This window comes from Gossypium raimondii, chromosome 2 (genome assembly GCF_025698545.1).
Source record: "Gossypium raimondii isolate GPD5lz chromosome 2, ASM2569854v1, whole genome shotgun sequence".
Lineage (NCBI taxonomy): Eukaryota > Viridiplantae > Streptophyta > Magnoliopsida > Malvales > Malvaceae > Gossypium > Gossypium raimondii.
In genome coordinates this window covers 10602685-10619891 of record NC_068566.1, presented here as the reverse complement: position 1 = coordinate 10619891, position 17207 = coordinate 10602685, and the positions used below count along the sequence as shown (strand labels likewise).

The following is a 17207-nucleotide window of genomic DNA, read 5'->3' as shown; positions in this document are numbered from 1 at the left end:
CCAATTCTTCCTCGGTGCAACATGAATCAATTGGTGTCTCGTCAGTTTTTGGCATCCTAGTGCACATTAGGATTCTTTGGTAGATCGGTTCATCCACTCTCTAATTGGTTGATATAAACTCTCCTAAAGGACTCACAAGACTAAATTCTACCTCATTGAGAATTTGAATTTTCTTTTTGAGTGATTAACGATGAGGTTTGTTAACTTTTATTTTTGAGTGTTGAGTGTTTATTTTTGCAGGTTTTTGGAAAATGTCTAAAGGTGATATTGACCATAATGATGTCTATGACATGTTTCAAAAACTCCAACAACAATTAGATGAACACGCTGCCACACTTCCACCTTGAGTACCACTTTCAATGAGGTGAGATTGAATCAAGATCCTCATTATCGGGATCCAATTACAGAAGATAGGGATAACCAACCTCCTACTCATAGACGCGGTCCTCGACGTGTCCCTAGAACTGATGCTGATTTTCATGATCGTGGGCAACCCTCCTTGGCAAAACCGAAGTTCACAATTCCCCAATTTCATGGTAAGAATGATCCAGAAGCTTATTGTGAATGGGAATCTAAGATTGAACTAATGTTTAGGTATTATAAATGTCCGGATGATGAGAAAGTTGCATTAGCAACGCTGGAATTTTCAGATTATGCATTAAGTTGGTGGACTCAACTTGGGGTAAATCAGCATCGGAATTATGAAGGTGAGATTTCGACATGGGAGGAGTTGAAACAAATTATGCAAAAAAGGTTTGTTCCACCTCACTACTATAGGGAGATTAAAACAAAGCTTAGAAGACTTATTCAAGGTAGTAGGACAGTGGATGAATATTTTAAGGAGATGAAGATGCTCATTCAGAGAGCTAATGTGGAGGAGGATGAGGAAACAACTATGGTTCTATTTATTGATGGTTTGAATAGGCCGATAGTTAATACATCGAGGCTACAAACTTACATTGATTTGGTAGAAGCAGTTCTTAAAGCCATTGAGATCGAGCAACAACTAAAGGAACAAAGGTTTGGTTCCTTCTCGACTTCACAATATTACCGAGGTAACAACTCCAATTCTGATTTTAAGAGTTCGAAATCCCCTTTTGTTACTAACAAGTCTTCTTTGAGTAATGGAAGTAAGCAATCAGATTGGAAAAAAGGGGCTCCTGCTAAAACGCAAACACCTTCTAAGCAGCCCAATTTAGGTGATTCGAGTGCGAAGAGGACTCGTGAGATTGAATGCTTTAAGCGCAAAGGGCGTGGTCATTATAGTAGAGAATGCCCTAACACGAGATTACTTCTTCTAAAAGATAACGGTGAGTACACTTCCGACTACGATATCTGAGATCCAGATATGCCAGAACTTGTGGATGACAGTGATAATGGCGACGAGTTGGTCGAACCACCAAAGGAAGGGGACTTTGCTGATTTCCATTGCTTTGTAGTTCGCCGAACCCTTAACATTCAGATAAAAGATGATGATAGCCAAAGGACCAATATTTTCCATTCTCGGTGTTTTATTAAAGGTAACGTATGTTCACTCATCATTGATAGTGGGAGTTGCTCAAATGTAGTGAGTAGCTATTTGGTGGATTCTTTAAAGTTGCCTTGTACCAAACACCCTAAGCCATATCACCTTCAATGGCTTAATGAATGTTCCGAAGTAAAAGTTATAAAACAGTCCTTGGTCACTTTTAAGCTCGACAATTACGAAGATGAAGTTTGGTGTGATGTGGTCCCAATGCATGCGGCACACTTGCTCCTTGGACGACCTTGGCAATTTGATCGTGATGTTACACACCAAGGTAAACTTAATCGATACTCCCTTGTATTTAAAGGTAAGAAATTCAATTTTGCTCCTTTAAATCCCACTGATGTATACAAAGATCAACAGAGGATGATGAAATTTTGTGAGGGGGTAAGGGAGAAAGGGCAAGTACAAAAGACAGAGAGAAAAGAGGCTAATAGTGAAAAAAGTCACAATTTAAAAAGCCCAAAGGTGAGTGAATCCTCAAGAGGTAAAATGAGCGAAAAAAATCTTTTAGCAACAAAAAAAGATGTGCGGAGAGCCCTACTTAACAAACAGCCTTGTATCCTTGTGAGGTTTATGCAAAATTATTTATCTTTATCTAACATTAACGAAAATTTTCCTAGTGTGTTTCAGTCTCTTTTGCAGGATTATGAGGATGTTTTTAGTGAGGCCCCTAAAGGTTTACCACCTTTACGAGGGATTGAACATCAAATTGACTTAGTACCCGGAGCTTTGATTCCAAATCGACCAGCCTATAGATGCAATCCCGAGGAGACAAAGGAATTGCAAAGACAAGTTGAGGAGTTACTAGATAAAGGGTACATTCGTGAAAGCCCAAGCCCTTATGCTGTTCCTGTCTTATTGGTACCAAAGAAAGATGGTACGTTTTGTATGTGTGTTGATTGTCGCCCAATCAACAAGATAATGGTAAAATATCGACATCCAATTCCTAGACTTTATGATATGCTTGATGAATTACATGGTTCAATAATATTTACGAAAATTGATTTAAAAAGCGGTTATCATCAAATTCGAATGAGGGAAGGGGATGAATGGAAAACAGCCTTTAAAACAAAATTTGGATTGTATGAATGGTTAGTTATGCCTTTCGGCCTTACTAATGCACCTAGTACATTTATGAGATTGATGAATCATGTTTTAAGGCTATACTTGGGTAAATTTGTAGTAGTTTACTTTGATGATATCTTAATTTATTCCAAGACTTTAGATGATCACGTTTTCCATGTTAGAACCGTTTTGGATATTCTGCGAGCTGAAAAATTATTTGCCAACCTTGATAAATGCACATTCTGTTGTGATAAACTAATATTCTTAGGTTTCATAGTTAGTGCTCAAGGTATTCATGTCGACGAGGACAAAGTCAAGGGAATTAAGGAGTGGTCGACTCCTAAATCGGTAACTGAGGTGAGATCTTTCCATGGTTTAGCTAGTTTTTATAGACGATTTGTGAAAGATTTCTCTACTATTGCTGCCCCATTGACAGAGGTTATAAAGAAATCAGTGGGTTTCAAATGGGGTGAAACCCAAGAAAAGGCCTTTCAAACTCTAAAAGCTAAGTTATGTTCTGCTCTGCTTAAATTACCTGATTTTGCTAAAACTTTTGAACTTGAATGTGATGCTTCAGGAAATGGAATTGGTGCCGTTTTAATGCAAGATAAGCAACCTATTGCTTATTTTAGTGAGAAATTGAATGGTACACAGTTAAACTATTCAGCTTATGACAAATAACTCTTGGCATTGGTTCGTGCACTTCAAGTATAGCAACATTATTTGCTGCCTAATGAGTTTGTCATACACACAGATCATGAATCCCTTAAATGGTTAAAGGGACAAGGTAAGTTAAGTAAAAGACATGCCCAATGGGTAGAATTCATTGAAACATTCCCTTATGTGATAAATATAAAACAGGTAAAGATAATGTAGTTGCAGATGCTTTGTCTAGAAGATATACTTTAATAACTACATTGAATGCTAAAGTCTTAGGGTTTGAACATATTAAGGAGCTATATGATGATGATGCTGATTTTGGCCATATCTATAGGAATTGTGGACATACTACTTTTGAAAAATTTTATCTTGTAGATGGCTTTCTTTTTCGTATAAACAGGTTATGCATACCAAAGTGTTCCATGAGAGATTTATTTATTCATGAGGCCCATAGTGGAGGTTTGATGGGACATTTTGGAGTGGCCAAAACACTGGACATCTTGTAAGAACACTTCCATTGGCCACATATGAAAAAGGATGTCGAAAAGGTATGTTCCAAGTGCATTACATGCAAACAAGCAAAATCTAAGGTAATGCCTCATGGCCTTTACACTCCTTTATCGATTCCTACTTCACCTTGGGTAGATTTATCCATGGATTTTATTCTAGGTTTGCCTCGAAATAAGAAAGGAAGAGATAGTATATTTGTTGTTGTTGACAGGTTTTCAAAGATGGCACATAGAGATAGTATATTTGTTGTTGTTGACAGGTTTTCAAAGATGGCACATTTTATTTCTTGTCACAAAACAGATGATGCTACACATGTGGCAGACTTATTCTTTAAAGAGGTGGTAAGACTTCATGGCATCCCTAAAACAATTGTTTCTGACAGAGATGTCAAATTCCTTAGCCACTTTTGGAAGGTATTGTGGGGTAAGCTTGGTACTAAATTACTTTATTCCACTACATGTCACCCCCAAACTGATGGCCAAACCGAAGTAGTTAATCGGATCTTAGGGACTTTATTACGATCTGTTGTGGGAAAGAACATTAGAAATTGGGAAGAATGCCTACCGTTTGTTGAATTTGCATATAATAGATCTATTCATTCTACAACTGGTTATTCTCCATTTGAACTTGTTTATGGTTTTAACCCACTAACAGTACTTGATCTTGCGCCATTACCACTTGAACACATTGTTAATTTAGATGGTGAACAGAAAGCTGAGTTGGTGAAATCCTTGCATGAGAAGGCTAGGCAACGAATAGCCAAAACAAATGATGCCAACACCAACAAAGCAAACAAGGGGCGCAAACGGGTTGTCCTAGAACCCGGAGATTGGGTTTGGGTCCATATGAGGAAAGAACGATTTCCTGCAAAAAGAAAGACCAAGTTGGACCCAAGGGGCGATGGGCCTTTCCAAGTACTCGAGAGGATCAATGATAATGCCTATAAAATTGATCTACCTAGTGAGTACAATGTAAGTTCCACTTTTAATGTGGCTGACTTGTCCCCATTTGATTTTTCAGATTCGAGGTCGAATCGTTTTGAGGAAGGGGGAATGATACAAGATCAAAGGCCCGACAAATGCGTTCCAAAATAAATGGGACCATTCAGGAGTTTGTTAGCAAGGCCTTAGATGCGTACATGAAAGAACGGGAAAATCAAGATTTCAAATATTGGGAATCTTGGTCCAAGAAACCAAATCTTGCAGCCAAAGCGCATTGGATCTCCGTTACGAGCATCAACGATTCAATTTCAGTAGGAGATGGATCACAAGCCCAAATTCTTGAAGGCAAGGCCCAATAAGAAGATTCCAAGCCCAATCAAGAAATCCACCCATACTTAGTTGAAAATCAGGCCAAATTGTCAAAGTGGCCCAAGTTGTAAAGTTTTATTTTTATTTATTTATTTATTTTACTTAGTTTAATTTTTATGTAAATATTAGGTCCCGAGTCCCAAATAAAGACCCTTGGTGAATTTCCATATTAAAATAATTAGGAGTTTTTTATTTTAAATTTTAATTAGATTAGGACTAGTTATAAGGCCTATTTAAAGGCATGGCTAGCCACCTTGTAAACAACTTCTCAAATATATCAAAATATCGATTTGTTTAAGTGCGTAATTCTCTTTGAGTTTTTCTCCAAGAATTCTCTCTTGAGTTTTCTTTAGAAGTTGTTTTAACAATCTTTTGATTGTGGAGTCATCTTCACCTTCTTCTTGCCATTGATATTCTTTGGAGGGAGATTAGAGCCGTTTGAAGGAGTTGTGAGATCTTTCGGATTTCAAGGCTTCTTAGGACTTATCTTTTAATTTCTTCTTGTCAATTCTTTCTTTATTTCGCTTGTCTTTGAATCTTTATCTAATTTATTTTCATTCTTATTGTGTTTTCACCTTTTTCTATCTTAAGGAATCAACCCAAAAATCCCCAATTTCTAGGGTTCTTCCATACTCTTTTGGGTGAAATTAGATTGTCGAAATTTGGGAAAACTATCTTGGTGTTCAATTGGGCGTAATCGCAATCTCCTTTAGGGTTTCAAGAACCCTTATTAACACTTATTTCTATTCTCAATTTGATTCTTTGTTGTTTTGGGGATTTTATTTGAGATCCGGAAATTCAAAATTCTAATCTTTTAATTTTCATTTCGTTTCAGATCCGATTGTTTAGGGTTTTCGTAGGAGTTTCCCGTGACTTGGCAACTCGATCTTGGTCCGCGCGCAACCCCTCTATCAATAACCCTTTAATGTATCAATACATTGACCTTTGGAGCTAAAATATTTGATTTTTTACACTTTTATTGGAACACGTGATCCGTGTATCAATACTTGGCTCCCTAAATATGTATTTTGGGCCTCGAATGTTGTTCTAAATCTTATTAAGTTTTTTTTAATCTATGATACTTTATAAACATCTATAATATTCTATTTGAGTGTTTAACATGTTTAAATTCAAGTTGGTAAATGTATGTTCGGTTTTGTTTAGGTTGCTACGATAACCAATGTGACGTCTTACATTTGATCTTGTTTTGGCCGAGTGTAGGGTGATACATGAATCTATTCATGAACAAGTTTTCCATCTCATTGAATGAGTGAATGGGGTCCTTTAGCAAAGCTAGATACTACAACCTTGCATGGTTTCTAAGGTTCGTGGGGAAAGCTTTGCACTTTATAGAATAAAAAGAAACCAAGATATTCATGTAGTTATTGTTTGGATTAAATTATCTTAAGGGTCCTTTTGACTATCATAAGTCTCTTTGAGTGATTTAAAGGTTGGATACATGTATTCTATTGCTATTCCTAGGTCCCATTCCATCTTTACTAACTTTGACTTATGGAAAGACTACAATTTTTTCCTTATGGCTTACATCTGGTCTTAGAAGAAATCATCTTGTTGATGAGGTTCCTGTAACTATGACTAGTATTGTGGATTTGTAACAAGATTTCTTTGTTTACAAGGAGAAAATTGGGTAGCTCTTTATATTGTACTTATGGTTGGGGGGCTTGTGGTTAGGGGTTCTAGTTTTCTCGTAAGTCTTCAATAATTTTCTCATTGTGTAGATTTATGTTATTGCTGGTAGAGTTGTTGTGCCTAGAGTTTCTCTTAAAGGATTTTCATTTTTTATTGCATTTTTGTGTATTGTTGGGAACTAGTGTTAGGGTTCTAAGAGGTTTGTCCCCCAAGGGTTAAGTAGGGGTGGGCTTGGGGTGGAGGATATGGTTGTTTTTTTAGGTAAACGATGTAATACTTGGGTGGCAGGTGTTGTAAGTATGACAGGTAATAAAGATAATGTGGTTCATAAAGTGATAGTTGTTGAAACCAAAAAAAAATAAAATTCTTATGCTTAAAACATAATTAAAATTCGTAGTTAAGGAAATGGGATCAATCCCACAAAAATCGATTTGACTAATTTCAAAAATCTTACAAACAAAGCCTTTTGTAGGAATTTTCATACCCACGACTTTTGCGTACCTATGAAAAATAAAAAGGGGGTGTTTAAAGTATAACGTTATTAAATAGTAAAATTTTAAATAAAATAAAAATGAAATAGAATAAGGAAATTTCGAAGTAAAAATAAACTTAACCAATATGTTGAAAACTCTAGCCCTGGACATGACTTCAGTTTCGTTTTTAAACTGATCTCGAATTATGGATCCCGCTCCACTCTATGATAAGTCAATTGTAAAGATCAATGAACAACCTTAAACCTCTAATTTAAGTTAACTACGAGAACAACTCGGCAACTAACTCTTTCCAAACGAACAACCCCGAGACAACTCTCATGGTTTAATTCTTCAATAGCTTTACAAAGGAGAAGAACCTAACTCAAGTCAACGACCTCAATCATGGATGCCATTTAAACTAAATCATTAACTCCCTTAACACAACCCAATTGCACCCAATCAAACCATACCAATTTGTTCTTTGGTAAAATAGAAAAATAATAACAAATTGAGTTATTCTACCAACAATGTATTTCACCAAGCATCAAACAAGGGGTTCTTCCGAAACAATACTCAAAATGATATTTGAAAAAACTCAGAGGAAAAAAAATTTGTTATTATTCTACTTCTTTAGTTTACAAATTATAAATAGAGGAATAATCATTTTAAAGGAAACAAATCCTAATTTCCTAAGAATCAGTAACTGGGATTAGTTTCTATTTACAAGGGAACTACTAGTAATAAGGTAAGATTTCTATCCTTAATTATAGGGATTCCAACACTCCCCCTCAAGCTGGAGTGTAGATGTTAATCAAACCCAACTTACCAATAAGTTCTTCAAACATATTTCTGTTCAAACTTTTAGTTAACATGTCTGCAACTTGTTGTCTAGTAGGTAGGTAGGTGATGCATACTTCTCCTGAGTGTATTTTTTTCTTTTATATAGTGATGATCTATTTTCACATGTTTGGTCCGATCATGATGCACAAGATTATGTGCTATCTTGTGTGACTTTGGTTGTCACAAAGACATCTTCATAGGTCTGGTATAAGGTAGTTTTAGTTCTCCTATAAGTCTTTGTTTCCAAACTCCTTCACATATACCATGAGATAGTGCTCGATACTCTACCTCTGCACTGCTGCGTGCTACCACAGACTATTTTTTGCTTCTCCACGTCACGAGATTACCCCAAACATAACTACAATAGCCGCTTGTAGGCGTCTATCATTAATGTAACTCGCCTTGATGCATCGATGTAGACTTCCACGCTTGGTTGATGTCTTCTTAAAGCATGGCCTTTACCAGAGTTCCTTTTAGATATCTTAGTATTCTATATGCGCTTCGTGTGCTTCTCCTCGGGCATGCATATCGACTAATAACACTCACACTAAAGGCTATGTCCGGACGGGTGTGAGATAGGTAGATGAGCCTTCCTACTAAACATTGATATCTCCCCCTGTCGATTTCTTCTCCATCCTCATTAGTTCCCAATTTAAGGTTGAACTCCATAGGAGTTTTACCGGTTTCTTGCCCATCAAACCAACTTCGACGAAGAGATCAAGAACATATTTCCTTTAGGAAATGAAGATACCTTTTTTCGACCTTGCTACCTCCATACCAAGAAAATATTTAAGACTCCCTAAGTTTTTAAGTTCAAACTCTATACCAAGAAATTCTTTCAATCTCAAAATTTCGCTCGAGTCATTTCCTGTTAATATTATATCGTCGACATAAACGATAAGGATGCAGCATTTACCCTCTTTCGAGTGCTTGTAGAACATGGTGTGGTTTGCCTACCCTTGAATGTAATTTCTGCTAGTCATAGCTTTTGCGAATTGGCTGAACCACGCTCGTGGAGATTGTTTCAGCCCATACAAGGACTTCTTCAACTTACAGACTTGGTCCTTGTTTTCTTCAAACCCGGGTGGGAAATCCATGTACACCTCCTCATTTAATTCCCCTTTGAGAAAAGTATTTTTTACATCCAATTGAGTCAAGTGCCAATCAAGGTTGGCAGCAAGAGATAGCAGGACCCGAACGGTGTTTATCTTGGCAACTGGTGCAAACGTCTCGTTGTAGTCGAGACCATAAGTTTGGGTGAATCCCTTAGCCACAAGTAGAGCTTTGTATCGGTCAATACGACCATCGGGTTTAAATTTCGTAGTGAAAATCCATTTGCACCCTACGATTTTTTTCCCTTTAGGTAGATTCAAGACTTCCCATGCTTCATGATTTTTGAGGGCCTTCATTTCTTCTATCAGGGCTTGTCTCCACTCAGCTGATTCAAGAGCTGGCCTTCCATCGAATTGATTAGCCAAGCCATTACAATTGAATTGTTGAGTTCCCAAGTGGCATAAGTAGGATCAACTATGGTTGGTCGTGGAATTTCTCCATTGATGTACCCTAATTTGCCACGACCATGAATCACCGTAAGAACCGATTGAGACCATTGCAAGAAGTTCTTCCCATTTAGCCGATGATTGGTGATTATAAGGAAGGAATTAATTTCACCTTGAGTGATTCCCTGATTGATATTCTGAGTTATTTGTGATGTCTCAGTTTCAGAGAAATTTTCATTGATATCACCCATTGGAGGACTAAACCAAGGAATTTTAAGAAGGAAATTAGAGAAAAATAGGATCGAATGAATCCTAAAGCTCGATACCATGAAAAAATCAGAGGAAAAATTCATTATTATTCTACCGCTTTAGTTTACTGATTATAAAGAGAGGAATAATCATTTTAAAGGAAACAAATCCTAATTTCCTAAGAATCGAATCGAGATTAGTTTCTATTTACAAGGAACTACTAGTAATAAGGTAAGATTTCTATCCTTAATTATAGGATTCCAACAATACTAATGAGGTGATCTTATCTTTCTCATAAATCGAAGAATTAATGAATACCAAGGTGAAGAGTGAAACATGATTTTGAATCTCAAAAAAACTTTTATTAAATAAATACGTAAATGAAAAAAAAAGTCCCAAATATAGAAGGCGTTTACTCCGTTAATCCCCAAGAAAGAAAAAAAGTGCCCCCAAATAAAGAATAATAAAATGATCCAAAGCGTTGTGCCTTATCCTAGGTTTTTCTAATTCTATTCAAATTCCTAAAGATAAAATCTATTAGTCATCTAATTAAATAAATATAAGTTTAATTCTAATTAAACGTTTAGCAAAATATATTTATAAATAAAAATAGTAAAAAGTAAAATAATCCTAATATTTAAAAAGGCTTGTATTTCAAATTCTTACTCCCCAGCCCAAATCTTCATGCGACCCATTTTCCAACTTATTCCCAACATTTTGGACTTGTACAACTAAATAGAAATTGAGCAATGAACACTAAAATTTGTTTTATCATGTCCAATAATTCATCAAATAAAGTACGCAAACATGTCGATTAGGCACAATATCATAAAGATTCTATGATAAGCTTGAGGCTACAATTGTTGGTATGATAACCGGGTTAGTCCTAGGCTGTCTAAGTTTGAGGTTGAGGTTTTGGATTTCGCCTTTAATCCTCTTCTCTATTGGTAGAGATATCGGAGCTGGAATGAGCCATGTTGTCCACACTCATTGCACCAATTGTTGATGGTAGGTGATAAAAGAGATTGAAGAGGCAGTTCACCTAATGTGCAAGAGAAGCAAGAGGTATTATAAGAGATGAAGGAGCTTAGCATTGCTGGGAAAGGAGAAGGGATTGGTCAGTGGAATTGTTGTTTTGGCTCCATTAGCTTTAAAGAGTTATTTAAAGGAGATGTTCATAGGCTATGCGTGTTGTCAAGGTTGGTAGGTTGTCACTCGAGGCACATAGCATAGAGCTTCTTGTTAGATCAAGGATGCAACTTGATGTGACGTGATTAAAGGATACATAAATAATGAGTGACAATGGTCTTATCAGGTGAAGCCCGCAAGTTAATGAAGTGATTGTGCTTTAATGTGACCGTGCTATCGAGGTATAGTACTTGATAGCATAGTCCCTTAGTAAGTATGACTAACAAGTTAATATCCTTATTAAGATAATATTTACCTCCATTCTAAATTTTGGAGTTGCCATTTCTTATCGTGAATTTATCATCACTAGTATAGAAAGTTGGAGAATTATATTGTTTTGAAAATGAGAACTGAAAACTTGTGCTACAGTTGGTAAGAGTATTATTTTTTACACTTTAGTATATGAGTTAGCAATAAACTAATTCAATTGGTAATATTTAGCCACTCACATGATTTGTATTTAGCAAAGAGAATTCTTCTTTTTTTTTTGTTAATTTTGAAGAGGTCTTATTTTTTACAAGAATTATTACTCATCTTTCTAATTTCAAATTTAAATATATTCTAATTATTATTTATTTTATATCTTATTATACCACGACATTAGTAGTTAAATCCTGAAACAATCAACATTGTGGGGACTTCGGAAGTGGGCCAATTGAGAATAAATGCCACTTGGCAGGACAAATTGACATTTCTGACAGTAGGGAAATGGCAATGCAAATTAATGGTGGTCCAATGAACAAGGCATGGCATGGGGCGCTGCGTTCTAAAAGACCTGGAAATCTTGCCAAAATTGCCAACCCCATTCCAAGTAAACGGGTCAGCTAATTAGAATCAACCCCCCGTCACTATTGTCAACCGAAATTGACCTTCAACAGTTTGGTTATATAAATTCGGTCTAAGTTGATTATAGTAGGTCGGCTTGCCATTTATTATCTAATTATAATTCAGCGGATAGATTGACTTGCAATTTGTAAAAACAAGTATTTGATGTAATTGGTTGTTTCCGGTTAAGTGATTAAAACTTTTTTGCTAACATTCCACAATTATCCCATTCAATTAACTTTTCTCCTTTTTTGTGAGCCAATCCTACTTTGTGGTCTTTCACACACCTAAAACTTGTCCAAGCTCCACGAGTGTTTGTGAATGTCCCCGGACAGCCCGAAAACAGAAAGAAATAAGATCAAAGATAAGAAGAAATTGAAATTGGCCGTCGTGAATGGCCGTCGGCAAAAGAGAGGCATTATTGTTATTATTATTATTTAGTGGCAGCGAGGTTTTCTTGTGTATGCATGTACTGAAGATTTGTCGCATTCAATGGCTTGGCCTTATTTAGGTGAACAACCCAGAAAAAGGGTTGATAGCGGTGGAGGCGGAGGGGCCCTTGTCTCTTCCAAAATGAAGGGTCGTTGTCCCCAACGTTTTGTAGGAGCAGCGTTCGATTTTATGAATTAGGATCCTAAGAATTCTGGAGTCCATGAATCATGATGCTGACGGTCGGCCATTGTAAATGAAACCCTGACTACAACGTGATACCTATTTTTTTTTTTCGTTCTATTTTTGGTGTTTCAGTGGCCCAGGCCACAATACAATAATATAAAAGTAAATGCAACTTATCGCCAAATAGATCCGTTTATGGTGGGGTTACTTATAAGATAAAGGTTTACTTCAAATTTGAGAGTATTTAGAAAAAAATATTAATATCTGAAAGGGTTCGAGTAGAATAGTTATGTTTATTTTAAATACGAGTAAAATGAGTTTAAGCTAATATTGTTTGAAATGAATCGGATCAGTTGGGATATCAATTCAAAGAAGAGAATTGAATCAGTTGACTCAAGACCGAGCAAAAAATTTGTTGAATTATATTTTTAATATATATTTTATTTTTTATGAATTTTTAATGATTTATTTAATCCAACCGATTAGACCATCGATCCGGTTTTAAAAATCTTAGTTCAAGCATTGGGTTTTTTTACAATAATATTATAAAAAAAATAAAAATTTACCAAAATATTATAACTTTTTTTTATTTACCAAAATATATAAATTTATTTTATTTACCAAAATATATCAAAAAACCAAAAAAAAAACCAAAAAAAATCAAATCGATGTGACAATTAATCGGTCACGCCAATGGGATTAGCGGCACCAAAGGTGCCAAAACCATTAAGCGGCACTAATGGTGCCAATGCCATTGGCGGCACCAATGGTGCCATACTAATTGGCGGCACCACTCAGATTATAAATACAACCTCATCCGGTGAGAGAGAAAAATCAAAAGAAAAAAAAGAAGAAGAAGAGTTGGTAGCAGAAAAGAAGAGAAAAAGAGAGAAAAAGAGGAGAAAAAGGAGGTATTTTTTAAAATAATTGATTATATTGTTGTTATTATTTTGTATATTTTGTAATATTTTTGTTTTAGTTTAGTTATTAAGATTAATAAAACTCAAAATAATAGTATTAGTTAGTATTATTATTATTATTGTTGTTGTTGTTGTTGTTGTTGTTAGTATTAAGATGTTATTAATGTATTAAGATGTAACTTAGTAATATTATTGTTAGCGTAAAACTAGTATTATTATGCTTACTTATCATTTTTATTTACTTACGCTTAAATTGTATCCAAATTGTAACATTACCATTTAAATGTTAAAAAAAAACCATGTGAGCGTTGTGGAATTATTAAGATTATATCGAAAATAGAGGCATTCATAATTTGATTGAGCTTTAATATAATGAAAAAAGTCGTGGCAATGGATATTTATACATAAAATTCAGAAGTAAGCAATAACTAAAATACAAATATGGCATTTATGGAAAAAGTGCATTAAACCCCTAAATTTGATGGTTCGATGGTGTTGTCCGGGGGGTATACCTACGCGGAGGTCGACGCTCACGGCCTGGGCGACGACTAACATCCTCATCGTCCGCAGGTGGAGGCGTGGAAAACGTAGAGGAAAGGTCCTGTTGCTCGTTCGCCGCCGACGAACTTGAACCATCATGAGTCCTATAATGCTGCGGGAACGTGTCGGACGGGCCGGGCATGCCGTACTGCAGCCGGGGGGATCCAAATAGTTCAAAGTCGTAGGCGTATTCGCCCTGTACGAAGCTCGGATAATATTTACTGCCCACCGAATCCAGACGATAGCCATGTGAATCCATATTTAACTGTGATTGTCCGGGATCTGGCTGGGGCTCCTGCTCGGGCTCTGCCTGTTGTAGAGAATAATATGCCATCGGCTTCACATCCAGCACGCTCGCTGCGTCCGATCCTCAAACTTTCTGCACGTAGGGGGGATTACAGTCGATTGCGCTCCAAGTAAATACGACTTCCCGCAGCTATGGTACCATTGTGCAGGTCGGTAGCCATAACCATCAGAGGAATTCGGCGCAATTGATCGTTCCACAGTGCAACGTATTTCCGGTGATATATTCCCCAGTCCAATTGAACTCTTCCTCTCTTTGTCAAGCCGTGATCATCCCCCAACTGGCACGGCGGATCCGGGATAGGTTGGATGCACCCAAACTGCCGAAGCACCCGATTACCGTGATACCACTCGACGATGTTGAAATTTATTATTGGTGTGTTAGTACACCATATGTGGGAATCAACGAGTGCAGACGAGGGTACAACATTCAAAATTTTCGGCCTCCGATACGGCATCCATATAAACTGCATGAGTAATAACATTGTAACGAGTTAGACCGATAACATGTGAGTAAGATATAGAAATAGAATAGATGTCATTAATAATAGAATAGCAGCTTACCCCTTCCCGGGCATGCTGTTCAATCCTGAGGTGGTATATCAGGACATCACTCGACTTCCCGATGCCTGGACGGGTCGTCCACTTACAAAAATTAGTACAGGGTTTAGGGTTGGTAACATTACCATATATATTATTCGGGACAAATAATGACAATTTGTAATATTTTTATCACCTGAGTGGCAGTGGATACAAATAGGGTTGGTGAGTATCGCGTGCCAAAAATGGCATCCGATAAAGCGCCCATGACTGCAGCAGTATGACGGCAGAACCCCAGCTGTACGATCTAGCAGTGGAGAAATCAGCTAGCAAGGGCAAGTATGACAAATGCACACTGTCGCCGTTTGCATCAGGCATGAGTACTGCCCCTATCATATGCATGATGTACGCTCGAGCAGCACACATCAGCTCACCTTCACTGGCGGTCGCTGATAATCCACATATTTTGGCTTTTAGCCATGTAAATTTTATGCCGGAAAAATATTTATCACCATCCTCTGGTGACTTTCCTAGGAGTTGATAGCAAACTGCAGCCGGATCGGTGAATGAAGATACTCCCGTTACGGGACTCCCGTCAATTGGGAGCCCAAGTTGCACTGCAACATCCTCCAAGGTCACCGTGCACTCCCCGCACAGAAAATGGAAAGTATGGGTCTCCGGACGCCACCGCTCCACTAGCGCAGATAATAAATCAAACCGCAAGTCGGAGGACCGGATCAATGCTACTGACCCAAATCCGGCTAGCTCTAGGTACGGCATGAATCGTGCATCCGGAGCTATCTTTAAAGCACTGACACAGCCCCTTCATACTTGGAACGAGTCCTGATAGTGTAAAATTACAGAAAAAATATTACGATAACATAATTTATTTGTATATACTGCGTATATCGTTTTTAAATAAATAGAACTCCTGATTAACAAATAACAAATCATATCGTGTTATTAGCCGCATCAGATATGTGTCTAATATCGGTTCGTATCAATCGAGCCATTGCGATGCCTGCAAGTTGAAAAAAAAGTTAGTAAATAAATCTTACTTCGGCCATTTATTCGTATTTTTTTCTTCGCATTTTATTACTTTAAAAAATATCATAATTTCTAATTTTATAATTTTACATTATTTCAGTGCATAATGTTTGAAATTTATTACTCTAGTGTGTTATTTAAATTAATTTTGTATAAAAAATAACCCTTACCCCGCCTTTGCTCGTATTATTTTCTCGATTTTATTACTTTAAATAAAATTATTTTATTCTCGTATTTTATTGTTTTATATTATTTCAGTACATTTTCTTTGAAATATTTTGTATTAATTATTTCTGAATTTTATGAAAGTTAGTAATACACTCTTACTTCGCCATTTGTTCGTATTTTTTCTCTGCATTTTATTACTTTAAAAATATCATAAACTTAGTCTTTTATAATTTTACATTATTTCAAAGGCATCATGTTTGAAATTTATTAATTTAGTGTGTTAAGGAGGAATAAAAGAAAATAATAAATAAGTAGAGATTAAAAGGTAATTAGCCACATATTTGTACCGCTTTTTTTTCCCTCCATCACCCTTTTTTCCCTCTATTATTTTGGTAAATAAAGAAGAAGTTTATAAAATTTTGGTATTTTTTTTGTAATATTTTGCTAAAAAGTTGCAATAAATCCTTTCCCTTGCCCTTTGGTCGTATTATTATTTTTTCCGATTTTATTACTTTCAATAAAACTATATTATTTTCGTATTTTATAATTTTATATTATTTCAAGACATTTTGTTTCAATTATTTGTATAAATTATATTATTGATGTTTTTAAAAAAGTAATACACTCTTACTTCGCCATTTCTTCTTATTTTTTATCCGTATTTTATTTTTTTAAAATATCGTAATTTTTATTTTATAATTTTACATTATTTCAATTTATTATGTTTGAAATCTATTACATGTGCATTTTTCACATTTTTCCGCATTTTATTATTTTCGATAAATATAAAATTCCGTTTTTTCTTTTCGTATTTTATGTTTTCTTAAACATACTTCTTTGTCATTTTACTTTTAATGCTATTTTCCTAAAATTTTAATTTCAAACTCCTAAATAAATTTCATAAAAAATCTCTAATCAACATACAATGTACATACCATTATTTTTTCTTTCTAAACATATTTCATAAAATATATATGCTAAATAAAATAATAAAATAACTATAATGAAATAACATAAATTTTAAATACACAAATATTACAAAAAATTAAATTTATAAATAAAATTACCTTTTTTTTCTTTTTTTCCTTCCTTCCCTCTTCTTCTTCTTCTTTTTTCTCTCTTCTCCTTTCCTTTTCTTTCCTTCTTTCTTTCGTTTTTCTTCTCTTTTCCTTCTCTTCTTCTTCTTTCTTTCTTTTTTTCTCTTCTCCTTTCCCTTTCTTTCCTTCTTTTCTTTCTTCCCTCTCCTTTCTTCCTTTCTTTCTCTCTTTCTTTCTTTC

At 35.7% G+C, this 17207-nt stretch overlaps 1 protein-coding gene across 1 annotated transcript; it reads right to left on the bottom strand.

The window, feature by feature from the left end:
• Positions 1–14267: 14267 nt before the first annotated feature.
• Positions 14268–15495, bottom strand: LOC128033812 (serine/threonine-protein phosphatase 7 long form homolog). Its single transcript, XM_052621982.1, has 3 exons — positions 14912–15495; positions 14740–14764; positions 14268–14642 (listed from the first exon to the last, which is right to left on the bottom strand). Exons 1-3 carry the CDS (start codon positions 15493–15495, stop codon positions 14268–14270), a joined length of 984 nt encoding a protein of 327 aa, XP_052477942.1.
• Positions 15496–17207: the final 1712 nt, after the last annotated feature.

What these genes read in the sequence shown, in the direction of transcription:
- LOC128033812 (XM_052621982.1), bottom strand. Translation starts at nt 15,495, where the DNA reads ATGCCGTACCTAGAGCTAGCCGGATTTGGGTCAGTAGCATTGATCCGG. An exon ending in TTGTATCCACTGCCACTCAG is followed by an intron (nt 14,765 to 14,911) that starts GTGATAAAAATA and finishes ATACCACCTCAG; the next exon opens with GATTGAACAGCATGCCCGGG. An exon ending in AACAGCATGCCCGGGAAGGG is followed by an intron (nt 14,643 to 14,739) that starts GTAAGCTGCTAT and finishes TTACTCATGCAG; the next exon opens with TTTATATGGATGCCGTATCG.